The 18,331-nt window shown below is 52.8% G+C and overlaps 1 protein-coding gene across 3 annotated transcripts in view; it reads left to right on the forward strand.

Moving 5' to 3' along the window:
- Positions 1-9,242, forward strand: part of SDK2 (sidekick cell adhesion molecule 2) — a 273,751-nt gene extending 264,509 nt beyond the window's left edge. For all 3 annotated transcript variants that reach the window (XM_005597218.4, XM_023652110.2, XM_070226013.1), the window contains one exon: positions 4,989-9,242. In XM_005597218.4, the coding sequence (XP_005597275.3) occupies positions 4,989-5,342 (354 nt within the window). In that variant the 3' untranslated portion in view covers positions 5,343-9,242. The remainder of the gene's footprint in view (positions 1-4,988) is intronic.
- The last annotated feature ends 9,089 nt before the right edge of the window (positions 9,243-18,331 follow it).

An 18,331-nucleotide genomic window follows, 5' to 3' on the forward strand; every position in this document is an offset into this window, starting at 1 on the left:
TCTCCTTACCCTGACCCACACAGGCCGGGGAGGCCCAAGCTTGTGCCCAGCTAGAGAGATGCTGCAGGCAGGGCAGAGAGAGCCCAGGGAGGGGAGGCGAAGCTTCACCTTGGGCACGTGCTATGTGGCAAGTTCTGCGCTTTACACATTCTCAGTTAACATCTAACGGTCCCACCATGCACTTGGGAGGACCCCCATTTAACAGCTGGGGAAACTGAGGTTCAGAGAAGTCAAACAGCAGGCCCTTGGTCACAGAGCTCAGAACTGCAGGCAGCAAGGATTCAAATCAAGGTCCAGCCGGCTTTGAGGGCTGCGTCTGCTGCCGCCTGGCCTTGCCCAGCTCCTGGGCACAGAGGGGAGATGGAATGAGAGAGGCCATAGCTGACCCCGACCCCACCCCCTACCCCAGTGACCTCCTGGGAAGCCCCTGACCACAGGCATCTCTGACAGCTGAGGGCAGGCGCACATTGGCTGTCACCTGACCTGTAAGGGCACAGTTAGCACACGTGACATCGTGTCTGAGGTGACGTTTTTCAAAGGACATTCCTGGGAGATTTCAGCTGTTTTAGCTCAGGGAGCCCAGAGCCCTGATAAAGTTGTGCCTCAAGGGGTTGTCCAGTGAGGGAGACACTTAGCACGTGCCCCCACCCCACCTCTAATCCCCAGGAGGCTGCAGGCCCTGCAGGAGAGGCCCGGCTGGCGTCCAAGGGGACCAGTGCACAGCTGGGCTTCAGACTGGACTCAGTGCAGACGAGGGAGGGACTCCAGACGAGGGAGGGGCTCCAGCTTCCAGCTCCGAAGGAGCTGCACGGGGTGACCTCCTGTCATTTGGGGCAACACATTCCTGCCAGACTTTGTGAGAGTCAACAGGATGAGGGCGCCGTGCCTGGTCCCAGGGTGTCAACACGGGTCCTCAAGCCCAGGACAGCACCCACCCCATCGTCCACTGAGCCTGGTGCAAGAGTCCCTGCCTCTAGAAACGAACAGAAAAGCAAAAGGCTTTCCTTTGCTCCTTCTTTTGTTTGGGTCTTTTCTCCGGGGCCCTCCCTTTCCCTAGCCCCCTCCCGGCTCCCATTGCCTGGCCTGGAGTCTGCACCCCAGCTCCCCAGACCCCGTAATTGCTGATTGAGTAGCTTTGAGGAACTGTTAAGAGGCCCGGGAGCTGAAGCAGTCGCCTGATTGCCTGGCGGCCTGGCGGGACTGCCCGTGAAAGGCCCCCTTTGTGCTGGGCAGTTACTGGGAAGCTGCATTCAATTACCCAGGCCCGGGAGAGCTGAAAGCCTGAATGGGAGCCCCTGCCTGCCCCCGCCCTCTCCCCCCCCAACCCCGGCTTTCTTTCTTCTCTTCTCACCCCACCCCCACCCAGAAAAGAAACAGATGTTCACGGAGATGGAGGCGGGAGAATTGTGGCTGATGCAAAGACCCCCTCCTTTGGCTCCGGAGAGCTTGGGGGAGGGGACAGACTCTAACTTCCCTGCCCCTCCCGCACCGCTTTGCAGCTTTGTTTGGGGACTGTGATAATTTGGATGAATAAATAGGCTTTGGGATCTCCGCCCCCAGGAGGGCCACAGAGACCCTTTCCCCACCCCGTCTTGCCTCACTCTGGGCAAGGGGATTGGGGGGACTGGAGCTGAACGTTCTTCTCCCTTCCCAGCTGTCTGAGTACTGTCAGCCTCCCCCATTCCCTGACCCCTTCTGATCCCTCCTAGGGGGGCTTCCAGGCCCCCTCCCACTCAGCCCCACCCTCTTCTCTCCCTAATAATGCCTTTACAGCATTCTCTCACGTTAGCTCACTTTACCCTGTGCACTGCAGAGATCTATGCCTTTTACAGACAAGGTACTGAGGCTCAGAGAGGCCAAGTCATGGGTCCAAACTTACTCAGCTGGTAAGGGACAGAGTTGGAACTTCACTGTGCCACGGTCACTTCCTACCCGAGACTCATTCACTCTGAGATGGGCCTGCACTGACTTGGGGATTCCTCCCCAAGTCTGAAGCCAAAGTTCTAGAACCTCTCGCAATGGTGTTGGCAACTATCCCGCCAGTCATCAGGTGCCCTCCCCGAGAGACCTAACCTGTAGGGGAATCTGGGGGCACCTCGCACACTCACAGACCCTCACTGCTCCTGGACCGGGACCTCCGGCCTCCTGCCCCTGGGCATCCACCACACCTCCCTCAGACTTCTGCCTCTGGGGCAGCCTCACCGCGGCCCCAGGCATCAGGTGCCCACCCAGCAGCCCCCGCCCTGCTCTTGGCATATGGAGCCCTCTGGTCTGTGCGGCCCCTTTGTTCCCTCCTGGGCCAGCAGCTGGGCAGTAGGCAAAGAAAGGGGCTTGTATTGTGCTGCATTGCGTCATGGGGAGACCAAGCGAGGGACTTTCCATTGTCTTGGGCGGCCAGCTCTGCCTGCCAAGAAGATTGAGGTCCTGGGGGTGTCTGCCGGGTGGCGTGGTGGTGAGGAGAGCAGCGGGGCTGTGGAGGGGTGAGGAGGAGGAGGGGAGGGGCCAGACCACATAAACGAGCCGATCCACTAGGGAGAGTTAATCCCCCCACGGGGAGGGCAGAGGGGCTGTCACTCCCATCTTGTGACCCCCAGGCAGGAGTGTAGGAGTTAAACGCATGTGTGGGCTTTGGAAAATCAGGCAGATCTGAGTTCAAGCCCAACTCATCATTTCCTTGGGCAAAAAGCTCTCATCTCTTTGGGCTGATGTTCCCATCAGTACCCATGTAACCAGCAGTAGCTACAGCACGGAGGTGTGAAGATTAAATGCCGGCGTGCGAGTCAGCGTTTCCTGCTGTCTGGCAGAGCGCCCGCTCGCTCGCGAGCTGGTATCTTGACAGTTCTATACATTGTCCCTGCTTCTTTTGAGGGTCCAGATGCCGTAAAGGACTTTGCGTTCCTGAGAACAAGCGGATGTTACCTCTCCCATCGCTCAGACCCTCTGGGCTAGGTCAGCTCTCCATTTTCCTTCCCTGTAAAGCGGGACACACCTGATGGTCGCAGACTCATTTGTATTAAACTCACTGGGTTTTCTTGCTGCAGTTTTTTTCCGCAAAGTATGTTTTACTCAGGTTGATAAAACTTGCTGCCTGCACACGTGCATTAGCTGGGCAGAGATGAGGCCGCCTGAGCAGGGTCTGCAGGGCTGTATTTTGTTGAGCGTGTACTTTTCACTAAAATCAGAGTGCATCTCTTCCAGAGAGTTCTGAGGGCGTTCCCATCTGTTGTCTTATTAGTTCTCAAAACAGGGCTGGGAGCTTGGGGTGGGGGAGGGGCGCCCGATATTTTTAGCTCCGCCGTTCAGATCTGAACGCTATTTTATTTGACAACCCAGATTGCCTCCTGTCTTGTGCTGATTTCCCTGATAGGCAGATGAAGCGCATGCTGAGGACACCAAAGTACCAACAATTTTGAGAATAATGTAATAGGTTATACTTCTTTTAAAAAGCTTCAGGGCCATCATCCTGTGAAAATTGAGAACTTGTGTTGATATTTTCCTCGTGCTTATTTTGTAACTGTGTGTTGCTTTTTTATGCTGGGTCACAACGGGTGAGCAGCAGCCTTGGTTCAGTGCCAGGAGCCTCGAAAGGTCTTCTAATCTGGCCCTGGCTTTGGCCCCAGTCACACAATGTCAGAGGCTGGACCAAGATTGGAACTCAGTAGATGGTGCATGAGCCTCTGTTTTGAAATGTTGGTTCTGTTATTATTCAGGTCTGGTGAGGCCCACAGATCAGGAGACTATTACCATTGAAAAGATGGTTTGTCCATGTTCCCAAGAAGAAGGGCCACGTGGGGAGGCACCAGGGTGGTCAGGAGGCGGAGAGAGCAGGAGGAAGATGTAAGGAGGATCCTTTATTGTGGTTTCCACAGGAAATGTGGGCAGGGGAAGCGGGCTACTTTGAATAAATTCCACAGGCTTTGCGATGCAGCTGCCCCCAGTTGTCTGGTACCTGGCCCAGGGCTGACTGGGGACAGGGGATTGTGGGTCAGTGAGTGAGAGCCCGTTAGAGGAGGTGGTGGGTGTAAGCTCTGGACAGGAAAGTCCGCTTACCGTCTCTGAGAAGTGATGAACCTCTGGCTGGGGCCGGGGGGGTGGGGGGTGCTCCCTCCAGGGCATCAGGGCCCCAGATGTCGAAGCATCGAAAATATAGAAAATAAAGTAGCATGATTAATTCCACCTCAGAAGCAGTCTGCTAAGTGGAAGAAGTCAGACACCAAAGTCACATACTGGATGATTCCATTTGTATGAACTACCCAGAATAAGTAGATCCATAAAAAAAGAAAGTGGATCGGTGGTTGCCGGGGCAGGGGGTGGGCAGGGGGCTCAGGAAAGAATGGGGAGTGACAATGGGGACCGTGTTTTCGTTTGGAGGGATGAAAGTGTTTGGGCACTAAACAGAGGTGACGGTTGCACAACTTTGTGAATGTACTAAATGCCACTTTTTTTTTTTTTTTTAAGATTTTATTTTTTCCTTTTTCTCCCCAAAGCCCCCCGGTACATAGTTGTGTATTCTTCGTTGTGGGTTCTTCTAGTTGTGGCATGTGGGACGCTGCCTCAGTGTGGTCTGATGAGCAGTGCCATGTCCGCGCCCAGGATTCGAACCAACGAAACACTGGGCCGCCTGCAGCGGAGCGCGCGAACTTAACCACTCGGCCACGGGGCCAGCCCCTAAATGCCACGTTTTTAAATGGTTAACTTTACGTTTTACAAATTTCACCTCGATTTTAAAAAATTTAGAACTCAAGTCTGTGGATTCATGTCATGCTGTGTGCCAACACCGTGGCAGACACTTTGCGTCCATGGTGTGCTCTGAAGGGAGCAGAGGTGGGCGTGAGAGGCTGTTACGCCCCCTCGGCAGAGAGGGGCTGAGGCGCCCCAAGTCCAGGGCTTGGAAGAGGTTCAAACCACAGAGCTCTGTGCCTCCCAGCCCCGACCACGAGGACCTGTTCTCATGGGACCACTGACACCCCCATTCTCTCTCCTCTCAGGGAAGCGACAGTGAGTACGAGGTCGACCCAAACCACCAGAAGGCCCACTCTTTCGTCAACCACTACATCAGCGACCCCACGTACTACAACTCGTGGCGCAGGCAGCAGAAGGGCATCTCGCGGGCCCAGGCGTACAGCTACACGGAGAGCGACTCGGGCGAGCCGGACCACGCCACCATCGCCAACAGCGGCAGCGCCCAGCAGGGCAACCTCTTTCGGCCCAAGGCCAGTCGGACCCCAACGCCCCAAAATCCCCCTAACCCTCCGAGTCAGCAAAGCACCCTCTACCGGCCCCCCAGCAGCCTAGCCCCCGGCTCCCGGGCTCCTATAGCAGGATTTTCATCATTTGTTTGACGTTGGAAGAGGAAAAAGAAAGAAAAATGGCCCCCAACTCCCCCTCCAGCCCTCCCCGCACCGCCTGCCAGAAAACAAAAACACCACGAAACCAAGTCAACTTTTCACCTCCTGAGTTTATTTTTCCAGAGATTCCAGGGCCAGCAAAGCCAGCGTTGAGAAGGAGGGAGAAGAAAACCATGAGAGAACAATGTGTGGCCAATGGTTGGTCGGCCTCAAGATTGTGGGTTTCGCTGCTCCTTCGAGACAGCACAGAGTTGGGGGAGCGGCTGCGGTGGACACAGAGTGGGTGGGGTCCCTGGAGAGAGAGAGAGAAGGGAAAGGACTGGAGGGCTGTAAGGCAGGCATGGCTGAGGTGAGAAGAAGCTTCCAGACATCCAGCCAGCTGCCCCCTTCGGGCATGTGTGGAGCCCTGGGCCCAGTGCTGGCTGATGCTGTGTAAGGATGGGCGTCCATGGGAGCCCACCTGACCTCCTCTCTCCGCACCCTCCCACCTCCACGCCGTGCATCGCTGGCTGCCATGGATGGCCCTGCTCGCCCCCTGCCCTGCTCCTCACCCTCCACTCGCCCCTCCCATGCCCAACTTCTCCGCCAAGCATTTGGTTTATTTAGAAAAAGGAAAACAACTAAAGGGTGAGAATTTGCCCAGCCAGCTCCTTGTTCCTAACATGCTTTTTTATTGTGAATCCCAGGAAGAAAACCCCTCAGGGTGCAGGAGAGTCCCCCCACCACTGAGTCCCGCCTTCCCTTTACTTGAATTCACTTTCCTGAGCGCAGACTGGGAGAGATGAACTCGGGAACAGAGGCAGGGACGCTGGCCAGGCTTCACGGGGCGTAACGCGGGAAGTCAGGAACCTAAGAAGGAAGCTTTGACTTTTCCTTGTCTTCTAATTCAGATACCACCTGCCCCTTCCTTCAGGGAAGAGGAAAAGGGAGCCATTTAGACAAGGAAATTCAGCTCACCTGGGGCTGGGGAGCCCCAGAGGGATTGCTGAGGCAGACACACCCCTCTCCTCAGAGAGACATCCTCCTCTGCCACACACACACACACACGCACACACGTACCCCATGCACTTGCGGAGACAAGGGTCCAGGGATCCTCTGTAAGAGAAATCCCTACGGGTCCTCCTGACCAGACAGGACACTAACTTTCAGATCTATGTCCCCCTCGCTCTCAACCCACACCTCGGAAACTCACTGCCTCCTAATCACAGAGGGACAGGACACCAGAGGGACGGCCAAGGCCCTGGTCCAGAGGCCAGAGCTCCCAGAGGTTGCCAGATCAGCTCAGCGCCCCGTTTACAAAGAGACAAAGACCATCCCAGCCCCCAGTAACGTTTTCCAGGCTCGGCTCAGCCTAGCCAGGGCTCAGAGCAGGGAGGGGCCTCATCCGCACCAGGCACAGCTCCCGAGATGCACAGCCTGGCCGGCCAGGAGGAGCAGGTCAGATGGGACCCAGCGACAAGAATAACTGATGGGAGGCAGAGCTTTGACACACACACAATCTGCTCCAAGCAATGTTCTTTAAAAAGCCACTCTGGTGGCCTGGATCTGCCCATCGGCTCAAGACTTCCAGATGCAACGGTTGAGGGAGGAGCCTTTCCATCTCATTCCCTGGGCTGTCCTGTGCCCCCTGGGTGCCCCCAGCAGCCCTGCGCAGTGGCCCACCCCCACGTTTGGGGATGGATGGCTTCCTCTGGGAGAGGAGATGGCCCCGCAGGGCACATTCAGTTCAGCACTGGGGTTGCGGAGCAGCGGGCACTGCTGGCCCTGCCTGGGAGGGGGCGGTGCCCTATTTTGGGGGGTGAGGATTAAAGTTAGGGGAGACCTGAGTGGAACTAAGGAAAGAGAGGACCTGTACCCCTCCCTACTGGCCCCAAATCAGGTGACTGGGATGGAAGCAGGGCCGGGGCCTGAGGAAAGGGCACCCCCGGCCGTGGCTCTTCCCGCCGTGTGCAGACGCCCAGGAAACGTGATGGGGAGAAGTCGGAAGACGGCTCAGCAGACAGGCTGACCCAGCTCTGGGGTCCAAACAGCAGCTTCTCCACTAAGGGGTCTGGAAGGAAACACTCTTTCCCCCAGAGGAGCACGCACGCGAGGCTCTGCCCTGCGCACATCTGGCCCCGGGGAGGCAGCACATCCAGGGCCGCCCGCAGGGATCCCGCTGCACTTCCTCTTTCCTTTCCTCTCATCTTCTTTTTTTAAACAACCCCATCCTTTTCCCTCTCTGCTGTGTGTTTAACCATTTAAGGAAGTTCCCAGTTTGCGTTAGGGAATTATTTTAGCCCAGCCCAGATAGGGATCTGGGGGGGTGGGAAGCGGGGATGAGTAAAAACATTCTGTGTGTTTGTGTGTATACTGCAGCACATGAGGCCACATTTCCTTCGCCTTTATGAATCATCTGGCACACTAAGATGTTCATCCTCCCCTCCCCACACACTCCCTCCACCGTGCTGACGCACACGTGCACGCTTGTGATGGCACCCATGCACACCTGGGCTCACACATGCGTGCACAGATACAGAAATGCACAGAATGCACATCTGCTTGTGTGCTAGTAAAGAGCCTCTTGTGACTCCCTCCGATGGCTTGAGTTGTCCCTCTGTGAGGCACAGGCAGCCTGAGTCACTGCCACTTGGGCACCACTGGGATCTGTTGTCTGAGAGGGCGAGGACCCTGCAACCCAGAGCCCGAGGTGAGGGTCTCACCCTCCATCCACACCCACCCGTCTGAAATGTTGCCTCCACTGTCCCGGTCACGTCTGGAAGCCCAGGTCTCCGGCTGGGGAGCCCTGGATTTCTAAGAGGACATCTCTTTGCCCTTGTTTACATTTCTGCTGGGCAGTGGTGGTGCCCAGCCCTGGTCCAGATATCTGGCCGCACTGGAAGGGTGTGGTGGGCCCAACCCTTGGGGAACTGGGAGCCTCCCTAAGTTGTCCATGTGACTGCACCCGAAGCAGATTCACACCAGGATGCTCGCCACCTGGCGCCTCTAGCTTTGCCTCGTTGTGCCCTCGGGAACTCTCCTGGTGTCGTACCCAGCAGCCTACACCTGGCACATCAGGGCCACCCTTCCCCCTCCTGGCCACCCTTCCCCCTCCTGGCCGTGCCTCCAGTGTTCGCATCAGCTCCGCACCCAGACTGCCAAGACGAACCCAAAGCTGGGTTCCAGATGCACCTTCCTCCCAGGACTCCAGGGAGTTTGCAAACCCAGGCTGCCTCCTTCTGGCCCCCCACCTGACACTGCCACGATTCAGAGGGAACAAGGACACTTCTGGCTGCCCCGCCCTGGTGCAGGCTGCCTCGAGGCCTTCTTTCTGCCCATACCTCCCTGGGCAGAGCTTTAAAGGTGCCACAGCCTCCCCAAAGCCCACTCTGGGCAGGGACTTCCCTCACCTTCCATGGTGCACATCTGAAGGTGCCCACACTGGGTGAGGGGCTGGAGGGTGGGAGGGGGAGGGGGGGCCATGTGAGCAGCAGCCGCCCGCCCCCCAGTGCCTCTGTATAGTCCCGCCCAGTGGCAACCCTGACCACCACCTTGAGCACAGGTGCCCTCTTGGGACCACCCTCCTTCTCTTTGTTTCCACAAGAATAACCAAAAGCATTTAAACATGTTACCTTTCTTTACACACAATAGACTCCAAAAACAAAAACCAACACAAATCTTTATTTTTTGATTTAAATGATATAATGAAAAATTATGGGGAGAGTATTCGTTATGGCAGGTGTCTATCTGTAAGAAAAAAAATATATATCTATATGTCATATAGCTTGTTAGCAGGTTTATTTTTTAAATGAAAGGTAAGAAAGAAATTGATTTGAACTATATACCATGAGAAGTCCCATGTCCTGTCAAACTTGTCAGTATTTTATAAATAAACTTTTTTTTTGGAGTTCTGAAGCAATCGTCATTCTTCTCCTCCCTGGAAGGTAAATGGGGACCCCCACCCCCACACCATGCTCACACAATCTGCTCTCCGGACGCCCATCGTAAGCCAGGCTGTGCTTTTGCAGGGAGTCAGGGGTCCAACTCATTTGCTTTCTTAATTTGTAGGTAAGTGGACACCTGTGCCTTCATGTGAAAGGCACTATTTATTTTACACCTTTAGGATAAGACCCTATCAGATTATGCCAAATTAGAGGGGAAAAGATAACAATAAATGATAATCATAAGAGCCATAGCTAACACGCGTAGGGCGTTCACCCTGTGCCAGGCAATGTTCATTGATTAACTCACGGCATCCTTGTGACAACCCCGAGGAGGGAAACTGGATCAGGGAGAATTGAAGCAGTTTGCCCTTGAGAATTAGGAAGGGCAGAATTTGTACGACAGCAGTCTAGAGACAAACGCTGCCTCTCTGATACAGGAAGGCAAGTTCCTGGTCCATTTCTGTTTTAATTTTACAAAGCCAGCCCCTCAGATCCTAGTGGCTTGATGTCATGAGAACCACTGTGGTGTTTGGTGCATCTAACCCAGTTAATCCCCCAGGTCTAGAGTCAGCGCTTGAATCACTGGATTGATGAGTACACTGGTGTTACGTTACACCACATTTCTCTCACGTAAATTAAGTGAGACGGATTCAAATAAGACAGAGAGCGAAGGGGAAATGATTTGAATAGTACGTGTAATGCCTCCCTGTGAGTACACTTATTTCACAGCATCTACATTATTGTGTAATGTACGTCAGACATTTATTCATACAGAGGCTGTCAACTAATGAAAACATAATTAAGGGAATTTCATTCATTTACTAATCTGTTAGTGTTGAGTCTTAGCATTTTCCCTTTTTGAGAAGGGGCTCAATGGATAGAGTTCCTTGTTGTCTTTCTTACATAAATCACATGTATAATGCATCATCAGTGACTTCCAGTTACTATCTCTTTAAAGTAAAGCAAAAATTCTTAGAAATGATGGATTGAGGTCTTCCGGTTTCCGGTCCAGCGTGTAAGGAAGTTGGAAGTTGCCACTTTGTCCCAACAACAAGTAAAAAGCTGGATGAACTGAAAAATCAAGTACTCTTCTCAGATCCCTAAGAGAAGTGAAGTCACAGGGCCAACTGCTGTCCCCAAAACGGGAGCGACAGCCAGGCGAACACAGGGAATCTCAGTTTTCCAGGGGAGGAATTACGGATTAATGGAAGAGCAGAATCCTGGATTTTCTCATTTTTCCCTAATATTTTGCAGCTCTTGTCCATGATCAATTCAACACACTCTTTCATTTTTGCAAATTTTGTTTATCAAAGCCTTCCTTTTCCAAAGCATTTGATGTGATTTTCAAAGAAATGACTATTCTCCTTTTGCACTCTTATTTTATCCACTTACATCATAGTTCATTAAATTATGTAATTACTATAAAAAGTACAACTGGCATAAACAAGTTTGGGAACAGTGATAGTTGACTCTTTGTAAACATACGACTCGATTCAGTGGGAGCAGAAGCGTATGGGCATCACAGAAAGCAGGCTATGAGCCTGCAGTGTTCAGGGGACTGTGGGCATCTGCATGCTGTGCAGACGGAATATAGGGAACCATGGATATGGCTTGTTGGTTAAGTGGAGGTCAGATAAGAGAGCTTCTCCTGCATATATTACAGTATGAACCAAGCATACTGTACTGTATGACCAATTCTCAAGGTGATTAAGGGGTTTTTCAAGGGTAATTTTGACTACACGTAATCTTTGTATTACACGAAATTTGGAACCCAACCCCCACATTAGATGCAACTCCACTCCAACTGATTTGAGGATGTTTGATCAAAGAGTAGTCACATGGAAGACATTCCAGAACTGGAGTCAGCAGAGTGGGTACTGGTTCTAGAATACCCACTTGCAAACTATGAGACTTACAGTGCCTCTTAGTTTTCTCAGGGGAACTGTGGAAAGATCAAAGAAAATAATGGGATTTGAAAGGAAGGGCTTTGACTATCAAAGTCTTGTGTTTCTGGTGGTTGAAGCAGGTTTGTTCTCGACCTGGGAGAAGCCTCATTGTATTCTTTGATTCCAATCTTCTTCCTCATTCATTTCTAATCGCAGATCGGCCCCTCCCTACCTGTGGCCAGTGGGCGTGGACTTTGGCTGTCTCCAGCTCCATTACCAGTCAAATACACCAGGGGAAAAAAAAGCCAATGCTGACACCAAAAAAAAAAAGAGGAAAGTCAATCTGCTGAGAAGGATGGGGGGGAGGGGAGGGAAGGCAAGGCGCTTTGCAAAAAGCCAAGGAGACAAGTGGGTCTGATACCACGTCGCGGTTTAGATTCCACATAGCCCTCCCTCCCACCGAGAAAAGGTAATCTCGCCTGGAACACATGAAGAAGCATCTCAGAACTCAGTGGGATTTCTTTTCTTAAAGCTCCCAGAGCTACCAAATGGGAAAGCACTCGGTTGGAGAGGCTAACCAAAAAGAGCATGGGGTTGGCAGACCTGGGTTCCCACAAATTCCAGCTTAAACTTGAGTTCAACCTCTACCAGCCTCCACGACCTCATCTGTGGAATGGGTCCAACTTCTGCCTTTTCCAAGATCAGACTCAGGGAACAAAGCATAGGGAAATAATCTCTTAGATAGAGGTGACCTTCAGAAGGGTCCTCCAATGATCCCTCCCCATCCCAGTTTCTCTGTCCTGCATGCAGAGGGGCAGGTCTAGAACCATCGGAGCTGCTTTTTTTCAGGTTCCCCATCTTAATGGCAAAGTACTTTGACAATGAGGCTTTTCTCCAACAGATGGAGAAAGCGGCTGCTATTTCTCTTTTTGACATCCCAGCTTCTGGCACGGAAGATTCCCTGCAGAAGCTGGCTTGGGAGGCTATGGGTTACGGAGGAGCTTCTGTTAAGGTGCAGTGTAAGAAGGTGAGGAGAGAGGCCTTGGGTGGGCCAGCTCCAGGGTGTCAGGCCCATTGGCTCCATCAGACTCAAGATGGACTGCCCCCACCGCCTGCCCCAAGGCTCCTAGCACATGCTGCAACCACCTTCTCGAATGCCGGCCCTGAGAGGCTCCAAGGAAATCAGGAGACCTTCCCACTTCCTCTTTGGGGCTGTTGGGGCTGTACAGCCCCTATTGCTCAAAAACTAAGTGGTACCATGGGCAAGGAAATGGAAATAACCAAACAGCGTTTGGTTCACTTTCTTCTTAACATTGACCGTCCAAGTCAACCAGGCCCTTTGGGTTGGGGTTTTATTACTACTTAACCAGAACTTCAGCCAGGGCCTGGGTTACCCGAGAGGGCACAGGGGGTCAAAGCCCAAAGAACATCGCCCATTGCTCCAAGGATCTGGATGACACCCTTGGCCATGACCCCCTGGAGTCTGCCCTGCAGGCTGGCTGTATAGACATGGACCCAGTCTAATACCAACCTGACTCTGAACTGAACAGGAGGGCCCCTCCTGGTGGCCTTCATTCAACATGCAGCTCGGGGGTGGAGCTACAGGATAATGAGGGGCTGGGCTGACCCGTCTGCCCCTCTGCTCCAACCGCCTGCAGCAACACGGTCTTGAAGGCTTTGGGCTCTGCTCAGCAGCTCCTCGTGGGGCCCAGGTGAAGTGGCTGATGAATAGGGTCACCACAGGTCCTGCTTTACACGTAGGGTCCCGGTGTAATTATTAATAATGCTCCCTTTCACTTTGCTTAGTAAATTATCTGATCCCTCTATTGATGAGTGATACTTGATAGTGGGGGCAGGGCCCAGCCCCAAACCCCTCCTACAGGTAGGCCCTGGGACCGCCATGTTGGACGCAAGCTGTGATTTGGGACTCGGGGGGTGGCGTGGAGGAAACAGCAAGTCGAGTTCCTTCCAGCACTGGATGTCCTGCTCGGTTCTGCCTCAGCCAGGATGGGATACTGTGACCCCAAGTTCAGAAGGAAGCTCATCTCTGTTAGTGCTTTCTCAGACCCTGTGTCCTGCGACTAGAGGCCCGTTCTCCCTCCTGAGGGCTCCAGGATACACCCACTCATGTCTGCAGGACACTGCCCTGCATAGATTTTTGCTTTGGAGGGAGTCTTGTTAATAGATTTGCCTGAGAGAAGAAGAAACACATCCTCCTATAGGATCTCTCTCACCCATTTCCACGCCCACACCCCACGACTGATGGATTGTTTGTGACATTTGGTAGAAACTTAGGGGAAATCCTGGCTGGTGCAAGGCTACCTTCAGGAATCTTGCTGGTCAGCATAGTTGATATAGCAGGGAACACAGGCCTTGGACACGGGAAACCCGGGTTCAAGTTAGGGCTGCTGGAGAAAACACAAACCAAATTCTGTGCGGGACATATTTATTCTAAAACATAATTTGTTGTTATTTGAAATTCAAATGCATCCTCTGAAATTCAAATGGCATCCTCTATTTTTTACTTGCTAAATCAGCCACCTGCCTCAAAATCTAACTGTCCGCCAGATGTGGGGGCTCATGCAAAACTTTCTGAACCTCAGTTTCCTCCTCCAGAAAATGGGGATGATAAAAACTGCTCTGTATCCCTCCAAGAAAAGAAGGTATTAGAAGGGAGATTACATGCAAGCACAATTTGTAAGCCATATAACGCTCTACACACGTAAGGGATTATTGCCATTGTTCGTGGATAAAATGCCACTTAGGTGGAATCATCCAAGAACTTCTGGCTTTAGGCACAATTCCGGCTCATTCAGTGCCGGCTTCCACTCCCTTACCAGGTCCTGCTCTACCCGGCCTTGGGACTCCTCCTGGTTGGAAATTGGGTCCGTAGGAAACCTCTGAATCTTAGAAATGTGAAGTGTCTCTGGTAGGAGAGCCACACCTGCCTTTTGGAGTGTCGGTCACGCTGGAAGGCAGCGGCACACTCGGATTAGGATCATTCGGGGAGGATTTCATAAAGAGACCACTCACCACGGTGTGGTGAGGCGTTAGGGAGCTTCAGGGGATACTACAGACCCCAGGGTTAGGGACAGCGGGATGCCATTACTACCCCAGGCCTGACATGGCAAATGGAGGAGGAGGAGGAGCTGGAGCCTGCAGACAGAGGAGGCTGGATGGAGAGAGGGACGCCGCCCAGGGGCAGGTTGGCAGCTAGACGATCACCATCCTCCGACCTGGACTTGGTTCTCCTTCCATCCTCCACTCTCCCATCTGGGCTCCTTATGGTCCAAGGTCAGTGGGAAGTCAGAGGGCCCTGGGGTGCAGAGCAAGGGGGAGTGTGGACAGGAGGGTCTCATGGGTGCCAGCAATCCACAGAGGTGCTCACCTGTGCCTTCTGATGTTGCTATCCCCATGGAAACTTCCAGTCTTAGACCCAAGGCCGATGATAGGCTCTCCTCCTACTCTGCTCTCAGTGTTGATAGAGTGGATTTAGACCCGAAGAGCCTGGCTGGGAGCTTTCACCAGAATAGGTGGGATTTTCTGGCATATTAGAAAATTTCAAAGGTCTTTGACTTTCTGTTACTTGCAACCGCCTGCATCTGCTAGAGCCACAGGACAACAATGGTGAGAGCTGAACTTTGTTGAGCACGAACCACACCCAGCACTGTGATGAAGGCCTTTTTGCAGCTTTGTTAATCCTCAGAGAAGCCCCACGATGCAGAAATTTCACCTCCTCCTCATTTAACAGATAAGGACACTTAGACATGGAGAAGCAAAGGGACCTGCCGGCTGGCTAAGCGCCAGAGCCAGGATTGGACCCAGGCGTGCCTGGCTGCACAGTGGGCCCTATGGTAACCACCAAGCAGCCTTCACCCAGGGTTCAGACACAGCACAATTCAGAGGAGAAGACCTGGGCACCTGGGGAGGCCTTTACATGTGGGCGGTGCAGGCCAGGCAGGAAACATTGTTTCAGGATAGCCACGGCCCCAGGGGTGGGCACCAATTCTCCTTAAAGAGCCGGATAGTAAATATTTCAGGGTTTTCTGGCTGCACAGTCTCTGTTCTAGTGGAAGCAGCCAAAGACGATACATAAATGAGGGTGTGTGGCTGTGTTCCAAACAAGTTTTATTTATGGACACTCAAATTAGAATTTTGAATAATTTTCATGGGTAACGAAATATCATTCTGGTTTTTATTTTTTTCTGAATCATTTTAAAATGTAAAAATCATTCTTAGCTCATGGGCCACACAAAAACCAGGTGGAGTTTGCTGACCCCTGGACTAAAGGGGCTTCTGGTCAAGTCCACACTTGCTGGAACCTCTGTGGGGTTCCGGTGTGACCCCAAGATAAGGCGGCCGAGGGTACTGTAGTAGGTTGAATTGTGTGCCCCCAAAATTCACATTCTTCTGGAACCCCAGGCTGTGACGTTATTTAGAAGTAGAGTCATTGTAGGTGTAATTAGTTAAGATGAGGTCATACTGGATATGAGGGTGGGCCCCAGATCCAATGACTCCTGTCCTTATAAGAGGAGGAGGGGACACAGAAACACACAGAGGAGAAGTCCACGTGAAGACAGAGCCAGAGATTGGAGCGATGCGTCCACAAGCCAAGGAACGCCAAGGATTGCCGTTCTGAGAAACCCAAGGAGGCAAGGAAGGAGCCTTCTCTGGGGCCGACAAAGGAAGAGCGGCCCTGCCCACACCTTGCTTTTGGACCTCCAACCTCCAGAACTGGAGAATTTTGTTGGTCTCAGACACCCCATTCACGGTAATTTATTATGCCCTCGGGAAGGAGTAATGAACTCTCTTTGGAGCTCCACTGTGACTCTTATCTCTGGGAGTTTAGTTCAATAGACTCGCCAGGCTGGCAGGATCCCAGGACCACGCACCCCCCAGGCCTCGGTCAGGCCTCCCTTCTGCTCCTCCCCCAGCAGTCTGAGATTTCTGGAGAAAAGTGCCAGCCAGCCCTGCATTAAACTGGCAACTACGGGATGCTTGTTTTCCTGTTTCTCCCCAACCTCCCCCCCCTCCTTAAATTGTTTCCACCTCTCTAACAAGAGCCAAACAACAGTCATTCCCTGAGGTCAGGAAAAAGCCACACTGCCACCAACCTGCAAAATATTAATCACAGATGCTGGTGACCGGAACTCCTTCTGGGGGCCTTCCGCCTTTGTGGCTGCTGCTGGGGAAGTGCAGGGGGTCTGGAGAGCGCTGGGTTCATTGAGATCTGGGAGCAGAGGGGGCGCAGCCGGCCTGTGAATGGATGGAGGCAGGACTTGTCTGCTTTCTGGGCCTGATATAGTGCCCAGTACGTGGGGAGGCTGGGCAGGCTGCTATCCGGGTGCCTGGACCACAGACCCTTGCAAGGCAAGGCTCCACATTCCCCAACTTCTAGGACCTGACAGCACAACAATGCCAGATGGAGAAAACCCCAATGCAATCAAGGACACCCATAAGTATGAACCATAGCTCACACTTAGCCAGACACTTTCCTAAGCACTTTGAAGAAATTAACTCATTCATTCTTACAAAGGCAGGAGCTGAAACACAGAGAGGCTGAGGAAGCTGCCCGAGGGGACAGGGCCAGGGTCTCCAGTGATATGCCCAATGCCTGGGGACTGTGGCAGCCAAAACACCATGTGTCCCAGCTTAAAGAGAGCTCCTGCAGGTGAAGGGACCTGCCCCGACTCCCGCGTGGACACAGAACTAGAACTCCTTCCCTGACTCCCGGTCCTGGACTGCTTCTGTTCCACCGTCTCTCCTGGGGAGAAAATTATTGCTCTAGTTCAAGGCTCCAGGATGACATTGAAATATGGTCAGCAAGCTTGGCACTGTTTACTCTAGTGGCGTGTGTTGTGAAGGCATTGGCCAATAGCAGAGAAGATCATGGAAGGCTCTAGAAGACGTGGATGGATGGGAATGGCAGGAAGTCAGGGACGCCACCTCAGAAGTGGCCCCCATGTCATTTCTTGGAAGGAGATCTGAGGGGGCGGGGCAGACGGAGGCAGGGAACTGGTGTGGCCAGCGAGGGTGGATATGACCACATCTGTTTGCAGTTTTCCAGCTCACCTCCCCACCCCCACCTCACCCTGCCCTCTGTAATCAGCCAGCTGCCTGTGCTTGTCCGGCCTCGTCCTCCTGCCTAGACCAGTCCTGCAGACGCTGGGGCCATGAATCAGAGGTCGGATCATTTCTGTTGTCTTCTCGTCGGCTCTTGGGATGGGGGTGGAGTTGTTCCAGTCATGACACCTTGACTTCACCTCAGGGGGACTTCCTGGGGTGCTGCCCTAGCAAGCGTCTTCTGCACAGCCTGGACCAGGGGGGACAAACTCAGAGACCCCAGGAGCGGGCGGCGAGGACATACAGGAGAGAAGCAGGCTGAGTATGAGGGAGATAACAGCCATGCAGCACAGTGACTAGACAGCAACCGACCCTGGACCTCAAGAGAAGAGAGACCCCGGAAGTGGTGAGGGGCAGCTCTCACTGACCGCTGCCATGGGGAAGTGAGAGCCTCATGTTGCCAGGTTCTTCTGATTCTTCTCAGAAATCCAAATTTAATGTAAATCTCCCTTATGCTTAAATAGTAGCAACCGAAAATATGGAAAGATTTTAAGCATCGTTGCAGCAGATGGTATCTTCCAAAAATGATTGCAACAATATCACCCATCTCATGTGCCCTTCTTATAACATAACTTGGACACTCCTCCCATGGAAAGGTGGAGTCGATGTTCCCTCCCTTGGAATCTGGACAGGGCGGGGGCTTGTGACCACAGCAGAAGTGATGCTATGTGACTTTCAAGGCTAGATCATTGTTATGGGTTGAGTTGTGTCCCCACAGAAGAGGTTGAAGTCTTAACCCCTAATACCTGTGAGTATAACCTTATTTGAAAACAGGGTCTTTACAGATGATCAAGTTGAGGTGAGGTCTTTAGGGTGGGCTCCAATCCAATGCGATTGGTGTCCTTATAAAAAGGGGAAATTTGGACACAGAGACAGACACTCACAGAGGAAAGATGTGAAGACACAGGGAGACCACCACGTGAAGAGAGAGGATTAGAGCGTGCATCTACAAGCCTAGGACTGCCTGAGGCTACGGGAAGCTCAGAGAGAGGCATGGGAAAGGTTCTCCCTCACAACCCTCAGAAGGAACCAACCCTGCCCATACCTCGAT

This window comes from Equus caballus, chromosome 11 (assembly GCF_041296265.1).
Source record: "Equus caballus isolate H_3958 breed thoroughbred chromosome 11, TB-T2T, whole genome shotgun sequence".
Lineage (NCBI taxonomy): Eukaryota > Metazoa > Chordata > Mammalia > Perissodactyla > Equidae > Equus > Equus caballus.